Source organism: Mesoplodon mirus, assembly GCF_964341445.2.
Source record: "Mesoplodon mirus genome assembly, chromosome: 2".
NCBI classification, from domain to species: Eukaryota; Metazoa; Chordata; class Mammalia; order Artiodactyla; family Ziphiidae; genus Mesoplodon; species Mesoplodon mirus.
Genome location: NC_138977.1, coordinates 175,860,745 through 175,876,884, shown reverse-complemented (window position 1 = coordinate 175,876,884; position 16,140 = coordinate 175,860,745). Strand labels below are relative to the sequence as shown.

Sequence of the window (16,140 nt, the reverse complement as noted above, 5' to 3'; positions counted from 1 at the left end):
TGAACCTAATATCTTTTTCTCAAGCTGAAGGGAACAGAGTAGGGGTGAGATAAGTTTTCCAATAACTTTTAAATTTCTTCTAGGATTATTCAGCTATTCAGGTTTTCCATTTCTTCATGTGTCAATTTTAAGTATTTTCCTGGAAAATCACCCATTTCATCTTTTTTAAAAACAGCTTTATGGGGCTTCCCTGTTGGCGCAGTGGTTGAGAGTCTGCCTGCTAATGCAGGGGACACGGGTTCGAACCCTGGTCTGGGAGGATCCCACATGCCACGGAGCAGCTACGCCCGTGAGCCACAACTGCTGAGCCTGCGCGTCTGGAGCCTGTGCTCCGCAACAAGAGAGGCCGCGATAGTGAGAGGCCCGCGCACTGCAATGAAGAGTGGACCCCGCTTGCCACAACTAGGGAGAACCCTCGCACAGAAATGAAGACCCAACACAGAAATAAATAAATAAATAAATAAATAAATAAATAACCATTAAAAAAAAAAACAGCTTTATGGAATATAATTCACATACCATACAATTCACACATATGAAGTGTACAATTCAATGGTTTTTACAATACTTACAGAGTTGTGAAACCATCACCGCAATCAATTTTAGAACATTTCCATCATCCCCAAAAGAAATGCATACCCATTAGCAGTCATGCTCCATTTCTCTCTCACTTCACCCAACCCCAGTTCTAGTCAACCACTAATCAACTGTATACCAAAACATGTTATCTGCCCATAGAGAGAGTTTTAATTCTTCCTTTTCAACATTGATGCCTTTTATTTCATTTTCTTGCCTAATTTCCTGGCTAGAACCTCCAGTACAATGCTGAAAAGAAGTGACAAGAGTGGATATCTTTGTCTTGTTCCTGATCTTAGGAGGAAAGCATTCAGTCTTTCACCATTAAGTATTTAACTGTGGGTCTTTTATAGATGCCTTTTATCAGGTTGAGGAAGTTTCCTTTTATTCTTAGTTTACTGAGTGTTATTATCGTGAAAGGATGTTGGATTTTGTCAAATGTTTTTTCTGTACCTACTGAGATGATCATGTGATTTTTTCCCTTTATTCTATTAATATAGTGTATTGCATTGATTGATTTTCAGTGTTGAGCCAACCTTGCATTTTGGGGATAAATCCCACTTGGTCATTGTGTATAATTCTTTGTATATGTTGCTGGATTCAGTTTGCTAGTATTTTGTTGAGAATTTTTACGTCCATGTTCATAAGAGATATTGGTCAGTAGTTTCCCTTCCTGTGATGTCTTTGTCTGGTTTTGGTATTAAGGTAATACTGGCCTCAGAGTGCATTGAGACATGTTCCCTCCTCTTGCTTTTTGGAAGAGCTTGTGAAGATTTGGTATTAACTATTCTTTATAATTTGATAGAGTTTACTAGTGAAGTTACTAGTGGGCTTTTGTTTGGGGAAGTTTTAAAATTAGTAATTCAGACCCTTTACTTGTCATAAGTCTATTCAGATTTTCTACTCTTGAGGCTGTTTCAGTAGTTTGTGTCTTTCTAGGAATTTGTTCATTTTACTCACATTATCTACTATGTTGACATATACTTGTCACTCATTTCATCTTGATTTTCAATTGTAAGAATTGAGTTTTTCAAAATGTTCTCTTGGTTTTCAAATTCATTTTTAATGTTTTAAAATCCTTTTCATTGAAAAGATTTATTTTATATTTGGAACCATTCTGCCACCCTATTTTATGTGTTGCAATTTTCTTTTCAATTTTTCCTTTGGTTTTTTTATATCCCACTCCACTCCCTTAAATTTTTAACACTCAATTTTCCATAAATGTCTAAAAATAATCAGTATCTTCATTATCACTTTGAACAGAATAGTAAAATTTACAGTTTCACATCCTCCCAATTCTGCCCACATAGTGATCACCTTCCATTAGATCTAGATTATTAACTCTTTTGTTTTTTACATTATGGATCACAATTAGATTTAACACTAACTTTACAAGTTTCTTATAATCCTCATCTTCTTGTTTCTTGTATTTATTTTTTACTTTACTGGACTATATCCTCAAATAGTCTTTTCAAAGAGAATTTTCTGTTCTAACATGCCCTTACATGTCTCAAAATATCTACTTTGCCTTTCTAATTGAAAGCTGCCTTACCTGAATATAGAATTCTAGGCTCAAAATATTTTTTCTCAGAACTTTGAAAATACGTCACTGGTCTTCTAGCCATTGGGGTCGTCATTAAGAAGCCTGATGCCGGGCTTCCTTGGTGGCGCAGTGGTTGAGAGTCTGCCTGATGCAGGGGACTCGGGTTCGTGTCCCAATCCGGGCGGGTCCCACATGCCGCGGAGCAGCTGGGCCCGTGGGCCATGGCCGCTGGGCCTGTGTGTCTGGAGCCTGTGCTCCACAACGGGAGAGGCCATAACAGTGAGAGGCCCGCGTACCGAAAAAAAAAAGAAGAAGCCTGATGCCAATTGGTTTCTTGCTTACTTTCAAGAAGGTCGCACTTCACTCTTGAAGTTTTAAGAATTTTCTCTTACTCTTTGGAATTTTGAAATTTTGCCAGGATCTTAACCCATTTGTGCTTATATATTTTGCCTGTCCCACAGGTCCCGATATTACTACATGCACATGAAATTTTTAAAGAAAACTATAAGTTCTCCATCCTTCCTGCATGTTACTCTACTTTCCTTCTGCTTTACCATATAAATTCTTCCTAAAGGAAGGCAGTCTGTCCTTATGGAATCAAAGAGAAAAAAAATTTTTAAATAGGAGTATATTTGCTTTACAATGTTGTGTTAGTTTCTGCTGTACAACAAAGTGAATCAGCTATCTGTGTACATATATCCCCATATCCCCTCCCTCTTGAGCCTCCCTCCCACCCCGCCACCTCCCACCCCTCTAGGTCAACACAGAGCACCAAGCTGAGCTCTCTGTGCTATACAGCAGCTTCCCACTAGCTATCTGTTTTACACGTGGTAGTATATATATGTCAGTGCTACTCAAAGAGAAAATTAATCTATGTTCCAGTCACCTGCTTGCCACCAGCACCTAACAAGTTACCTGGCACTTAGCAGACATGATAAATGTTTAAAGAAGTAAATGCTTTTTCGCAACAGGTTTGCCGCCAGGACACAGGTGTCATGAAAACTACTGCTAAACCTAAACAAAAATGGGGAAGGAGAAGACCCACAACAACATCGTTGTCATTGGACACGTAGATTCGGGGAAGTCTACCACTACTGGCCATCTGATCTACCAGTGTGGTGGGATCAACAAGAGAACCACTGAAAAGTTCGAGAAGGAGGCTGCCGAGATGGGAAAGGGCTCCTTCAAGTATGCCTGGGTCTTGGACAAACTGAAAGCTGAATGAGAGCATGGTATCACCATTGATATCTCCCTATGGAAATTCGAGAGCAGCAAGTACTATGTGACCATCACTGATGCCCCAGGACACAGGGACTTCATCAAACACATGATTACAGGCACATCCCAGGCTGATTGTGCTGTCCTGATTTTTGCTGCTGGTGTTGGTGAATTTGAAGCAGGTATTTCCAAGAATGGGCAGATCCGTGAGCATGCCCTTCTGGCCTACACTCTGGGTGTGAAACAACTAATTGTTGCAGTTAACAAAATGGATTCCACTGAGCCACCCTACAGCCAGAAGAGATATGAGGAAACTGTTAAGGAAGTCAGCACCTACATTAAGAAAATTGGCTACAACCCCGAGACAGTAACATTTGTGCCAATTTCTGGCTGGAATGGTGACAACATGCTGGAGCCAAGTGCTAACTTGCCGTGGTTCAAAGGATGGAGAGTCACCCGTAAAGATGGTAATGCCAGTGGAACCACACTGCTTGAAGCACTGGATTGCATCCTGCCACCACCTCGCCCAACTGACAAGCCCTTGCATTTGCCCCTCCAGGATGTCTACAAAATTGGTGGCATTGGCACTGTCCCTGTGGGTCGAGTGGAGACTGGTGTTCTCAAACCTGGCATGGTGGTCACCTTTGCTCCAGTCAACGTGACAACTGAAGTGAAGTCTGTTGAAATGCACCATGAAGCTTTGAGTGAAGCACTTCTTGGGGACAATGTGAGCTTCCATGTCAAGAACGTGTCTGTCAAAGATGTTCATCGTGGCAATGCGGCTGGTGACAGCAAAAATGACCCACCGATGGAAGCACCTGGCTTCACAGTTCAGGTGATTATCTTGAACCATCCAGGCCAAAGCAGTGCTGGATATGCACCTGTGCTGGATTGTCACACAGCTCACACTGCTTGCAAGTTTGCTGAGCTGAAGGAGAAGATTGATCGTCATTCTGGGAAGAAGCTGGAAGGTGGCCCCAAATTCTCGAAATCTGGTGATGCTGTCATTGTTGATATGGTTCCTGGCAAACCCAGTTTTGTTGAGAGCTTCTCTGACTATCCTCCTCTGGGCCGTTTTGCTGTTCGTGACATGAGACAGATGGTCCCTGTGGGTGACATCAAAGCAGTGGACAAGAAGGCAGCTGGAGCTGGCAAGGTCACCAAATCTGCCCAGAAAGCTCAGAAGGCTAAATGAATATTATCCCCAATACCTGCCACCCCAGTCTTAATCAGTGGTGGAAGAAGGGTCTCAGAACTGTTTGTCTCAATTGGCCATTTAAGTTTAATAGCAAAAGACTGGTAAATGATAACAATGCATCGTAAAATCTTCAGAAGGAAAGGAGAATGTTTTGTTTTGTGTGTGGCAGTTTTAAGTTATTAGTTTTTAAAATCAGTACTTTTTAATGGAAACAACTTGACCAAAATCTGTCACAGAACTTGAGACCCATTAAAAAAGTTTAATGAGAAGAAAAAAAAAGTAATGAATGAGCTGTGTTGTTGCACACTGGATATCCTGGTGTATCTCTTGCTATTAAAAAAAACTTAAAAATGCTAGATAAAAATTTTTTAAATATATTTTTAAATGCATGACTGAGATGGAAAGAAAGTAAGGGAGATACCCAAAAGCCAAAGATGAGATGGGAGTCAGATTCCAAATGAGTCAGCAAGAGCTGGAACCAGAGGCATCTCCTGCTCCTCTGTGACCCAGAATAAGAGTTTTAACTGGTGTCATGAGGGAGAGGAGGCATGATGTAGGGACTTGGCAAGGTGAAGTTCAGATTGGTGACCACTGCACAAAGCTCAGTTTCCCAGCATCTCAGTAAAAAGATTATCTATCTATCTATCTCTCTCCCTATATATATATATATATCTTCTGCTAAGCAAGAGAGGTAATACACTTATCTGTCACAAGCTTGACATGGATAAACCAGAGTTTATTCATGTTTTTACAGAACAATTTATACTACTTCTGTAGTGTAAAGAAAAAAAGAGTTGTCTTGCAAAGCAGAAGTCAGTTTTCTCAGAGAGAACCCAGACTTCACAGAGTTCCAAGAAAATTCCATCAAATATCAAAAATCACAAAATACACCAAAAACCAAGGTGCAAAGAAGAGCAACAACACAGTTGAAGAGGAAGCGAGTTAGAAGATAAATCTGAGGACAGAACATAGATAAAAATGGAAAATACCAGAGATTATAAAGCCTGGAGGATGGGCTGATAAGGTTGAAAACATATTGAATTGGAGTTCCCTAAAGAAAGAATTAGAGAGAACAAGGAGACATGATGTTGGAAGAGAGGACACCTGAGACTTTTCTAGAAAAAAAAAATTTCTGAAGTAGATAAATGAAAAGAAAGAAGTATACAGTAACAAAATGAGAGAACACCAAAAACAAAGAGAATGTCCTAAAAGCAGCCAGAGAGAAAAACCAGATTATCTTTTATGCAGCCAGAAGATAATTAAACAATATTTTCAAAATTCTAAGAGATAATAACTGCCAATCTAGAATTATATATACAACAAAGTTACCTTTCAATAATGATGAAAATAAAGAGATTTTCAGATAAAAAAAAATAAACAAACTCTTACAGATTTTGCCATGAGACCCTCACTAAAAGAACTTCTAGATTGTACCTCATATGCAAAAGTGAATGATGACCAAAAAATAAATGAAAAAGTAAACTGGTTCGGTAAGGGAAGGGACAACTGATTGCCATGAATGGGCCCCTACAAATTTCCTTATGTCTTATTCCTTTCTTATCTCTCCCTAATAGTGACTTTTACTGAGTGCTGCCCTAAGTCTGAGACCCTGTGCTAAGATCTTGATACATATCATCTTACCAAGCTTTAAACAACCTGATGAGGAAAAGATTAGTGTTCCCATTTTACACACAAGGAAATGGGGACTTATTTTGCCTGGAGTCAGAGAATATTTGGCACACGTACAACTAATCCAGAGGGAGAGTCAAGGCATGTAATCTTGGGCTGAAGTTGTAACCTAGTCCCAAGTCACTTGGAATCAAATGCAGTAAGATTTAATCTCAAAATACAAAGAAAACCGTTTATTTAAAAATTCTTATGAGAGGAGGAACTAAGGAGAGTAGCAGAGGATCAAGGAAAATAAACATAGGATACCAGACATGGCTTTCATTTCTGAATATAATGGAGTAGATTGTAGCAGACCAACCTTCCCATAAAGAAGAACTATAAAAGCCAATAAAATACAAAAAAAAAAATCTACTTGAGGCTTTGGAAAGATATTGAGGCACTAGGACTTAATGGGTAAAACATCTGGGGGAAAAAAGCAGCTGAAGAATGATGAGTTGACATTCTACAGTCTTTTTTTCCCTCAGAGTATTTACCAATTCTAGTTATAGGGCAGGTGACAAAGAATCCCAGTGACACCAGTCAGAGGACTTCTGTTAAGAGGTAAAAAAAGCAGCAAATCTTTTGGCCATCTGTGGGGCTAGAGAGATAAAATGAGAAGCTTAGGGGCCAGGACCCCAGTGAGAAAGGAGAAGAATACTGAGTTCCAACACTACCAGTTTTCCCAAAAAGCATCCACTACCTTCTGAAGCTGTCTGGGCAGGAGGCTAGGAAGACAAATATAAAGTCTCAGAAACTAAAAGCAGGGTTTTGGCAGTCCCACAGTGGCCAGGATGCAAGAATAAGAGTTCAAGCCCTACTGAAAGAAAGGATCTCTGCTTAATACCCCAGATTCATAGTTGGAACCCCTGGAGAGATCTACCCTAAAAATTAGGGGGAAATAGAGATAGGCAGAGGTTTGCCAAAACTGCAACCCAGCCTAAAGTTGGTTCAGTCTCTTTCTTAAGATGACCAGTCCCCACTCTCCTTGACCAGCTAAGGAAAGGATAACTCCCTCTGAAGGAAGACAACATAATTTACAGTCTCAAGAGATAAAAAAAGATAAATTCTCAGATAATCAGAACCTATAAAAAAGAATCAAATCAAAATGCTAGGACTGAAAAATACAGTAAGTGAAAATTGAAAATTCAATAGATGGGCTTAAGAGCAGATTTAGACCCAGAAAGGACAGATTAGTGAACTGTAAGACAATAGAAAATATCCAGACTAAAGACAAAGAGAAAAAAGGATGGAAAATATAGAAAAGATTGTAAGAGGCAAATGGCACACAGTGAAAAGGGATAATATACGCAAACTAAGGATATGGAAAGAGAGAAAAGGTCATTATTTAAAGATAATAGACAAGAATTTCCTGAAACTGATGAAATATAATTCAGATTCAAGAAGTTCACTGAATTCAATCATGATGAAAACAAAGAAAACCACATTGAGGTATATCATAGTCAAACTGCTGAAAACCAGAGATATAAAGAAAAGCTTAAAAGTAGAAACTTCCGGGCTTCCCTGGTGTTGCAGTGGTTGAGAGTCCGCCCGCCGATGCAGGGGACACGGGTTCGTGCCCCGGTCCGGGAAGATCCCACATGCCGCGGAGCGGCTGGGCCCGTGAGCCATGGCCGCTGAGCCTGCGCGTCCGGAGCCTGTGCTCCACAACGGGAGAGGCCACAGAAGTGAGAGGCCTGCTTACCGCAAAAAAAAAAAAAAAAAAAAAAGTAGAAACTTCCATGGAATTACACTAAGACTAAGAGGTGATTTTCAACAGAGACAAAATTCAGAAGACAAGGTGCTGAAAGAAAATAACTGCCCACCTAGGATCATCAGCTCCATGAAATTATCCTTCAAAATGAAAGGTCAAAGGGCAAGCAAAACAGAGAGAATTCTTAGCCGTCAGAATTGCGCTCAAAAAAATACCGAAGGGAGTTCTGACGGAAGGAAAATTATTCCCAATAAAAATACAGAAATACAGAAGAAAAGAGAAAACCCAGAGAAAGGGTAAATGGAAATGAATATTGGACTTCCCTGGTGGTGCAGTGGTTAAGAATCCGCCTGCCAATGCAGGGGACATGGGTTCGAGCCCTGGTCCGGGAAGATCCCACATGCCGCGGAGCAACTAAGCCCATTAGCCACAACTACCGAGCCTGTGCTCTGGAGCCCGCAAGCCACAACTACTGAGCCCACATGCCACAACTACTGAAGCCTGTACGCCTAGAGCCCGTGCTCCGCAACAAGAGAAGCCGCCGAAATGAGAAGCCCGCGCACCACAAATAAGAGTAGCCCCTGCTCGTCACAACTAGAGAAAGCCCGCGCGCAGCAACAAAGACCCAACACAGCCATAAATAAATAAATAAATAAATAAATAAATAAATTAATACATAATAAATAAATAAATCTATTAAAAAAAGAAAATGAATATTGACTTGCAAACAGTAATAAAAATGCACATGCCTTTAAGATAGAATTTCCACTTCTAGGAATCCCACAGATATACTGTGTATATGCTCCACTCCCACCCCAGATCCATTTACTGCTCTTCTGTACTCATCTTTGTCCCAGGAGGGCGGGTCACTCTGGTCACCTGGGCCCCTTGCCTACTGGCCTCTGTGATTGGATTTGGCTAATGGGAGGCACTTGCAAGCGATTGCAGGGCAGGGAGCAAGTGCGGTGGAGGTATTTCTTCCCTGTTCTTTCTATCTCTGATGCCATGCTTCTGGAAATCCACAGCTCTTACTAGGTGGCCCTATCCCCACATGCCTGCTTCCCCGAGGTTCCAATGGTACCATTTTCCCCTTGAGGCCCAGGTTTGGTAACCACTTCCTGCTGTAGTCAGCTCATTGGTGCCTCAACATCCATCCTGCCCACACCTCTGTAAAGCAGTCCCTTTCATAAGTCTCTTAGTTTGAGCCTTCTGCATTTCAGTGCTGTTTCCTTCCAGAACCCTGACTGATGTAGATTCAAATTTCACTGATGTGGCTGAAGTATTGTTTGTAATAGCAAAACACTGGAAACAGCCTAATATCCATGAGTTGGTATATTAGATATGTAAATGATGGTACTCATATAACAGAACACCATTCCACATTTTAAAAGAATAAAGTAGCTTAATAGGGACTCAGAGGGAATGTTCTCCAAGAAATAATAGGTCAAAGAAAAAAAAAAAAGGAAGGGAAGAGTTTGTGTCATAAATTCTCATTTATATAGCAAAAAGTATTTATGTATTTGTACAAATATGAATATCTCTGCAAGAATATACAAAAACATGGCATTATTGGTTGACCCTTCTCACCCTGTTGGAATTTTGTTTTACCATGTGGATGTATTGCTTTTTTAGAAATCCTTTTAAACATCTTTTTAAAAAGAAAATCCTTTACTAGAGTGAAAAATCACCTTTTAATCATTTGGCAAATCAGCTTCCTTGCCCCATCTCACCTGGTCTCTCTTAGAAAGATACTATCAGCCAAACCAAACTTCTCACTTAAGTGGTACTCCAAAGGAACTGAAGAAATCAAAAGAGAGACAAACAGAAGATCCAGAGGTCATTGACCTTTGCCAGATTTCTTTGAAACTTTCCTCTGTATTAGTGGACATAAGATTGGAAATTGATACTGGGTTCTAGAGGGGACAGAAGGGCAGGAACAGTCTGTTTACATACCTCTCCCACCAATCATGCCCCCTGAGTGTCACCTAACCTATCACTGCTGCTTCTGGCTAGGATAAATTTCTGGTCACCTCTTGGAGTGGATGAGTGAGGCTGAACACAGGACTAAGCTCCCTCCGAAACAGTTAAGGGGTTACTAAGTAGTCACCCTACCAAACAGCATGAAGGCTAAAGCAGATGATTTCAGTGTCATCTTTACCCATAAAAAAAAAAAAAAAAAATCCAGGGCTGCTTCTGATACAATGGCATGTCTTTGTCTAATGAACACTGTGGGTCTCATAGCTGGCCATGTTCCCCTCTTTGCCTTGGCTGTCAGGAAACTCAGACATGAATTTGCTTCTCACCTTGAAAATTTTAGTGCAGCCCTTGTGGCACCCACATCTGCATACTGATTCTCTGTGCTTTATCATCCTATTCAATTCTTTCTTTCCCCTAAAGATCTGGCTTATTTCTGTACTTTTAAAATTGTTCTGTAGTATATGTATTTCAGGAACCACTTCAAATTCTTTTTAGAATGAAGTAAGTTTAATCCACAAGGGAAAACAGGGGCTAACTGACCATATGGCTCAGTTGATTTACATAGTCTGGGGGAAGGACCCCAAACTTATTTTACTTATTTAATCAGTAAATATGTATTGAGCACCACCTACTATATACCAGGCACTGTTCCAGCACCAAGGATGTGGTAAAGAATAAAACAAAAGGCATGCCCTCATGGAACTTCCATTCTAGTGGGGGAAATAGATAATAAACACATAAAAAGTAAGTGTATATTATTCAGATGGTACTGATGCTAAGGAGAAAAATATAGCAAGTTAAGGAAGACAAATGAGGTGGGGGATAGGAATATTTTATACAGAGTGGTCAAGAGAGGCCTCTCCAATAAGGGGACATTATTGATGATGAGGACACTTTAATCTCTCTTCTCCTCTCCCTTCCACTTGCCACTGTCCTCATTTATTCTACCCTAGTCTTCCCTGGGTGGACACAATAAAGGTCAATAAGTACTTCTTTTTTTTTTAATTTAAAAAAATTTTTTTATTTTATTTATTTTTTTATACAGCAGGTTCTTATTAGTCATCCATTTTATACACATCAGTGTATACATGTCAATCCCAATCGCCCAATTCATCCCACCACCACCACCACTACTTCTTCTTAAAGTCTGTTCCATCCTCCACACTAAGCCAGAAGATCTGATTCGGTCAGTCCCCTGATAAAGTTCATTTTTCAGTTTGACACTTAAAGTCCCTCAAGGTCTGGCTCCATCCTGCCTCACTCCAAATGAACAGTTCCCCAAATGTGTCCCAGACTTGCCACCTCCGTGTCCCTGCTCATGCCATTTCTTCTGTCATCCTTCAGGATCCAATGCAAGCATCACCTGCTCTGGGTAGCCATCTGGAGTGCCCCAAGCGGAATTAATCAGTCTTCCCTTTGAAGTCCTAGAACCTTGTTCACATAAGGATCACAGAACTGCAGACATCATCTAGTGGTCAATTATATATCTGCAGGTATGTCTATTTCCCTCCAGGATATGAGTCTCCGGAAGGTCTTGCGTATAACAGGCATTCAGTAATTGTTAAAATTAATAACAAACGTTGGTGAGAATGTGGAAAAAAAGGCAACCTTGTGCACTGTTGGCAGGGCTGTAAATTGGAGCAGCCACTGTGGAAAACAGTATGGAGGTTCCTCAAAAAATTTAAAATAGAACTATCATGTGATCCAGCAATCCCACTTCATATATCCAAAGGAAATGAAAACACTAATTTGAAAAGATATCTGCACCCCTATGTTCACTGCAGCATTATTTAAATAGCTAAGACATGAAAGCAACTTAAGTGTGCACTTATGTATAAATGGATAAGGAAAATGTGGTGTGTATATATATATGTACATACAATGTGGTATATATATATCCAGTCATAAAAAAGGAGATCCTGGCAGTTGTGATATCATGGATGGACCTTGGTGACATTACGCTAAGTGAAATGTCAGACAGATAAAGATAAATACTGTATGATCTCGCTCACATGCGGAATCTTAAACAAAACAAAACAGAAACAGATTCATAGATACAGAGAACAGATAGGTGGTTGCCAGAGGTGGGGGGAGTGGGGATGGGCGAAATGGGTAAAGGTGGTCAAAATAAAATAAATAAGTCCTGCAGATGTAGTGTACCACATGGTGAGTATAGTTAATAATATTACATTATGTATTTGAAAGTTACTAAGAGAATAGATCTTAAAATTTCTCATCACAAGAAAAATAATTGTAACTATGCATGGTGATGGATGTTAACTAGACTTACTTTGATGATCATTTCACAATATATACATATACCAAATCATTATGCTGTACATCGGAAACTAATACAATGTTACATGTCAATTATATCTCAATAAAAGTTGAGATATATAAAGAAGCTGTGGCACATATATACAATGGAATATTACTCAGCCATAAAAAGAAACGAAATTGAGCTATTTGTAATGAGGTAGATGGACCTAGAGTCTGTCATACGGAGTGAAGTAAGTCAGAAAGAGAAAGACAAATACCGTGTGCTAACACATATGTATGGAATTTAAGAAAAAAAAAAAAAGAAATGTCATGAAGAACCTAGGGGTAAGACAGGAATAAAGACACAGACCTACTAGAGAACGGACTTGAGGACATGGGGAGGGGGAAGGGTAAGCTGTGACAAAGCGAGAGAGTGGCATGGACATATATACACCACCAAACGTAAAATAGATAGCTAGTGGGAAGCAGCTGCATGGCACAGGGAGATCAGCTCGGTGCTTTGTGACCGCCTGGAGGGGTGGGATAGGGAGGGTGGGAGGGAGGGAGACGCAAGAGGGAAGAGACATGGGAACATATGTATATGTATAACTCATTCACTTTGTTATAAATCAGAAACTAACACACCATTGTAAAGCAATTATACTCCAATAAAGATGTAAAAAAAAAGTTGAGATATAATTATATCTGCAAATAAAAGTTTGCAGCTCACATATATTATCTCTTTTCATCCTCACCTTAACCCTATGAAATAATAAAGGCACTTATTTTTCTATTTGCCAGTTAAGGAAACTGAGGGTCAGATAGACTAAGGGACTCATGGCTGATAAATACAGACCTCAGTCTAGAAACCTGAATCCACTTCTGGAACCACATGGGCTGGCTCAGTTTAAGCAAAAACATTGCCAAGAGGCAGGAGCTTCAAAACCATAAGAGAATTCCAAACATGGCCCTAAGTAACAGTGAAAAGTTCAAAAGGTACCAACATAAAAACAAAGAAGCACTGAAATCCCTGCGGTCCTCCAGCAACAATGCTAGGAGCCTGTACCCATGGGAAAGAAGCTAGAATGAGAAACCCCTGTATTATTGAGTCACAGGAACAAGATCAAAGTCTTGTCAATTGCAGGAACAGGCCTGCCTCATAATAGGGCCACTGATCATTCTGGTTTGCCCAGGACTGTAGACATTCAGTGCTGAAACAGAAAACATCCCCAGGAAGCCTGGACAATTTGGTTCCCTGCATAGAAGACTCTGTTGTTTCTGGAAAAAACTAGTGGTCACTTCAGTGAGTGTGCTTTAGAATCCCTCTCTAAAGTTTGTCTTCCAAACTAATTTATAACCCAGGCATAGTCTTGTTATTTTAGCGACTCCTTGATTATGAACAAAAATGGAACTACCTCAGTGAAATCTGAATCACCTTCACATCTTTTCAAAAACTTACAACCCCTTTAAAGGAGAAGACTTCACCATGAGGATATCTGAAAGAAGGTGCCAAGAACTAGGAAGGCAGTTCTCAAAAAGATATTCCGATGTGTTCAGAGCATCCCTAAGGAGGTCCAAGTGGCTCTTTCAAATGGCTCATTCATTTGAATGACTGTCTCTGGAATAGTTGTTTATTTAAAAAAAAAAAAATCTGCTCCATTAACTTATAGCCAATTCTCATAAATTTTTAGTAGATATGAAAAGACCTTCCAGTTACATTCCATTATTAAAGCAATAAGCAAAGATGGCAGGCCGCCAGAGGCTCAGTCACTTTGCTGGTGTCCTATGAATGCCAGTATTTTAATATGCACATGCATCCATTTACACTTGAGAAAGATCAGAGCTCCTGATGGAGGCATCCTTAGAAAGGAAGAGCTGCGGCCAAAATCATTCACCATGACTAGTTTGTCTGACCACAGTCAAAGCCAGTGGTTTGTACGTGTTTTCACAAGGGACATACTGGCTCGTGATTAAAGCCGTGAGTCACGGGTAAATGCAAATGTTTGAGACATTTGCATTTCCATTAGCAGGCTTCGGTTTCACAGATCTTGCATTTCACTTCACAATGAATGACCTTGATTCCCAGAAGTAGAAGTGGTGAGTCAAATGGTGCAATCATTATTTGTACACACATCCCCACTCAGGGACTGAACTTGTTTACCTTCCCAACAGCAAAGTATGAGATCATCTGCCTTCCCCCAGCCTCACCAGCAGAGTGTGTTTCCAAATTTATTAGTCTTGCAATCTGAGAGATGAAAATGATAGCCCAATATCATTTTCACTTATTGTACTTTATTATAAGTGAAGCTGAGCATCTTTCCATTGATTTAAGAACCATCTGTACTGCCTTTGCTCTAAACATCCTGTTCTTTTATTTAGTTTTTTAACCAATTTTTGTTTCTTTTTTTAAAAATTTTATTAGACTTTTTAAAATTAATTAATTAATTAACTTGGCTGCATTGGGTCTTAGTTGCAGCACGCAGGATCTTCACTGCAGCATGTGAGATCTTTTGTTGTGGCTCTCGGGCTTCTCTAGCTGCAGCATGCAGGCTTCTCTCTAGTTGTGGCGTGCAGGCTCTAGAGCACGCAGGCTCAGTAGTTGAAGCACACGGGTTTAGTTGCCCCGCGGCATGTGGGATCTTAGTTCCACAACCAAGGATTGAACCCACATCCCCGGCAATGGAAGGCGGATTCTTAACCACTGGACCACCAGGGAAGTCCCTGCCCATTTTCTTCCGATGAACTTTTTTTTGGGTTTTTATGTTTTTGTTTTTTTTTAATTAATTAATTTATTTTTTAACATCTTTATTGGAGTATAATTGGTTTACAATGTTGTGTTAGTTTCTGCTGTATAACAAAGTGAATCAGCTATATGCATACATATATCCCCATATCTCCTCCCTCTTGCATCTCCCTCCCACCTCCTTATCCCACCACTCTAGGTGGTCACAGAGCACCGAGCTGATCTCCCTGTGCTATGCGGCTGCTTCCAATTAGCTATCTATTTTACATTTAGTAGTGTATATATGTCAATGTTACTCTCTCACTTCATCCCAGCTTACCCTTCCCCTTCCCCGTGTCCTCAAGTCCATTCTCTATGTCTGTGTCTTTATTCCTGTCCTGCCCCTAGGTTCATCAGAACCATTTTTTTTTTAAGATTCCACATATATGTGTTAGCATATGGTATTTGTTTTTCTCTTTCTGACTTACTTCACTCTGTATGACAGACACTAGGTCCATCCGCCTCACTACAAATAATTTCGTTTCTTTTTATGGCTGAGTAATATTCCATTGTATATATGTGCCACATCTTCTTTATCCATTCATCTGTCGATGGACACTTAGGTTGCGTCCATATCCTGGCTATTGTAAATAGTGCTGCACTGAACATTGTGGTACGTGACTCTTTTTGAATTATGGCAAATCAAAACTACAATGAGGTATCACCTCACACCGGTCAGAATGGCCATCATGAAAAAATCTACAAACAATAAATGCTGAAAAGGGTGTGGAGAAAAGGAAACCCCCTTGCACTGTTGGTGGGAATGTGAATTGGTACAGCCACTATGGAGAACAGTATGGAGGTTCCTTAAAAAACTAAAAATTGAACATTGTTTTGCTGTTGTAGTTGTCACCATCAATTTCTGGGGAATTTGTATCCATTAGGGAGATTAGCCGTTCATCTATGCTAAAATTTTTCCTGGTTCATTATCTGTCTGTAAATAATATTAATAACTTTTTAAAATTAGAAATAAATTATTTCATATTTTGTACTACATTCTTATGGTTTTATTTTGTATAATAAAATCTTTGATTTCTTTGGAGTTTATCCTGGTATGTGGTTTTCTGGTAAGTGCTCTTTGCCTATTACTACTTTTGCTCCTCTTTTTCAGATTTTTTCTTACAAGATCTTTGTATAAATGCTGTGCCAGTTCCTTTTTTAAAGAAATACTAATCATTTAATGGGTTGAATTTTCCCAGACTATCTAC

The 16,140-nt window shown here is 39.8% G+C and overlaps 1 protein-coding gene across 1 annotated transcript; it reads left to right on the top strand.

Annotated features, from left to right (window-relative positions):
• Positions 1 to 3,143: 3,143 nt before the first annotated feature.
• LOC309793653 (elongation factor 1-alpha 1-like) lies at positions 3,144 to 4,685 on the top strand (the record flags this gene model as incomplete). The annotated part of the gene is given in 2 exon segments (XM_082604316.1): positions 3,144 to 3,341; positions 3,345 to 4,685. Coding segments are annotated over 2 exon segments (1,386 nt in total). The 3' UTR covers positions 4,533 to 4,685.
• Between the last annotated feature and the right edge of the window lie 11,455 nt (positions 4,686 to 16,140).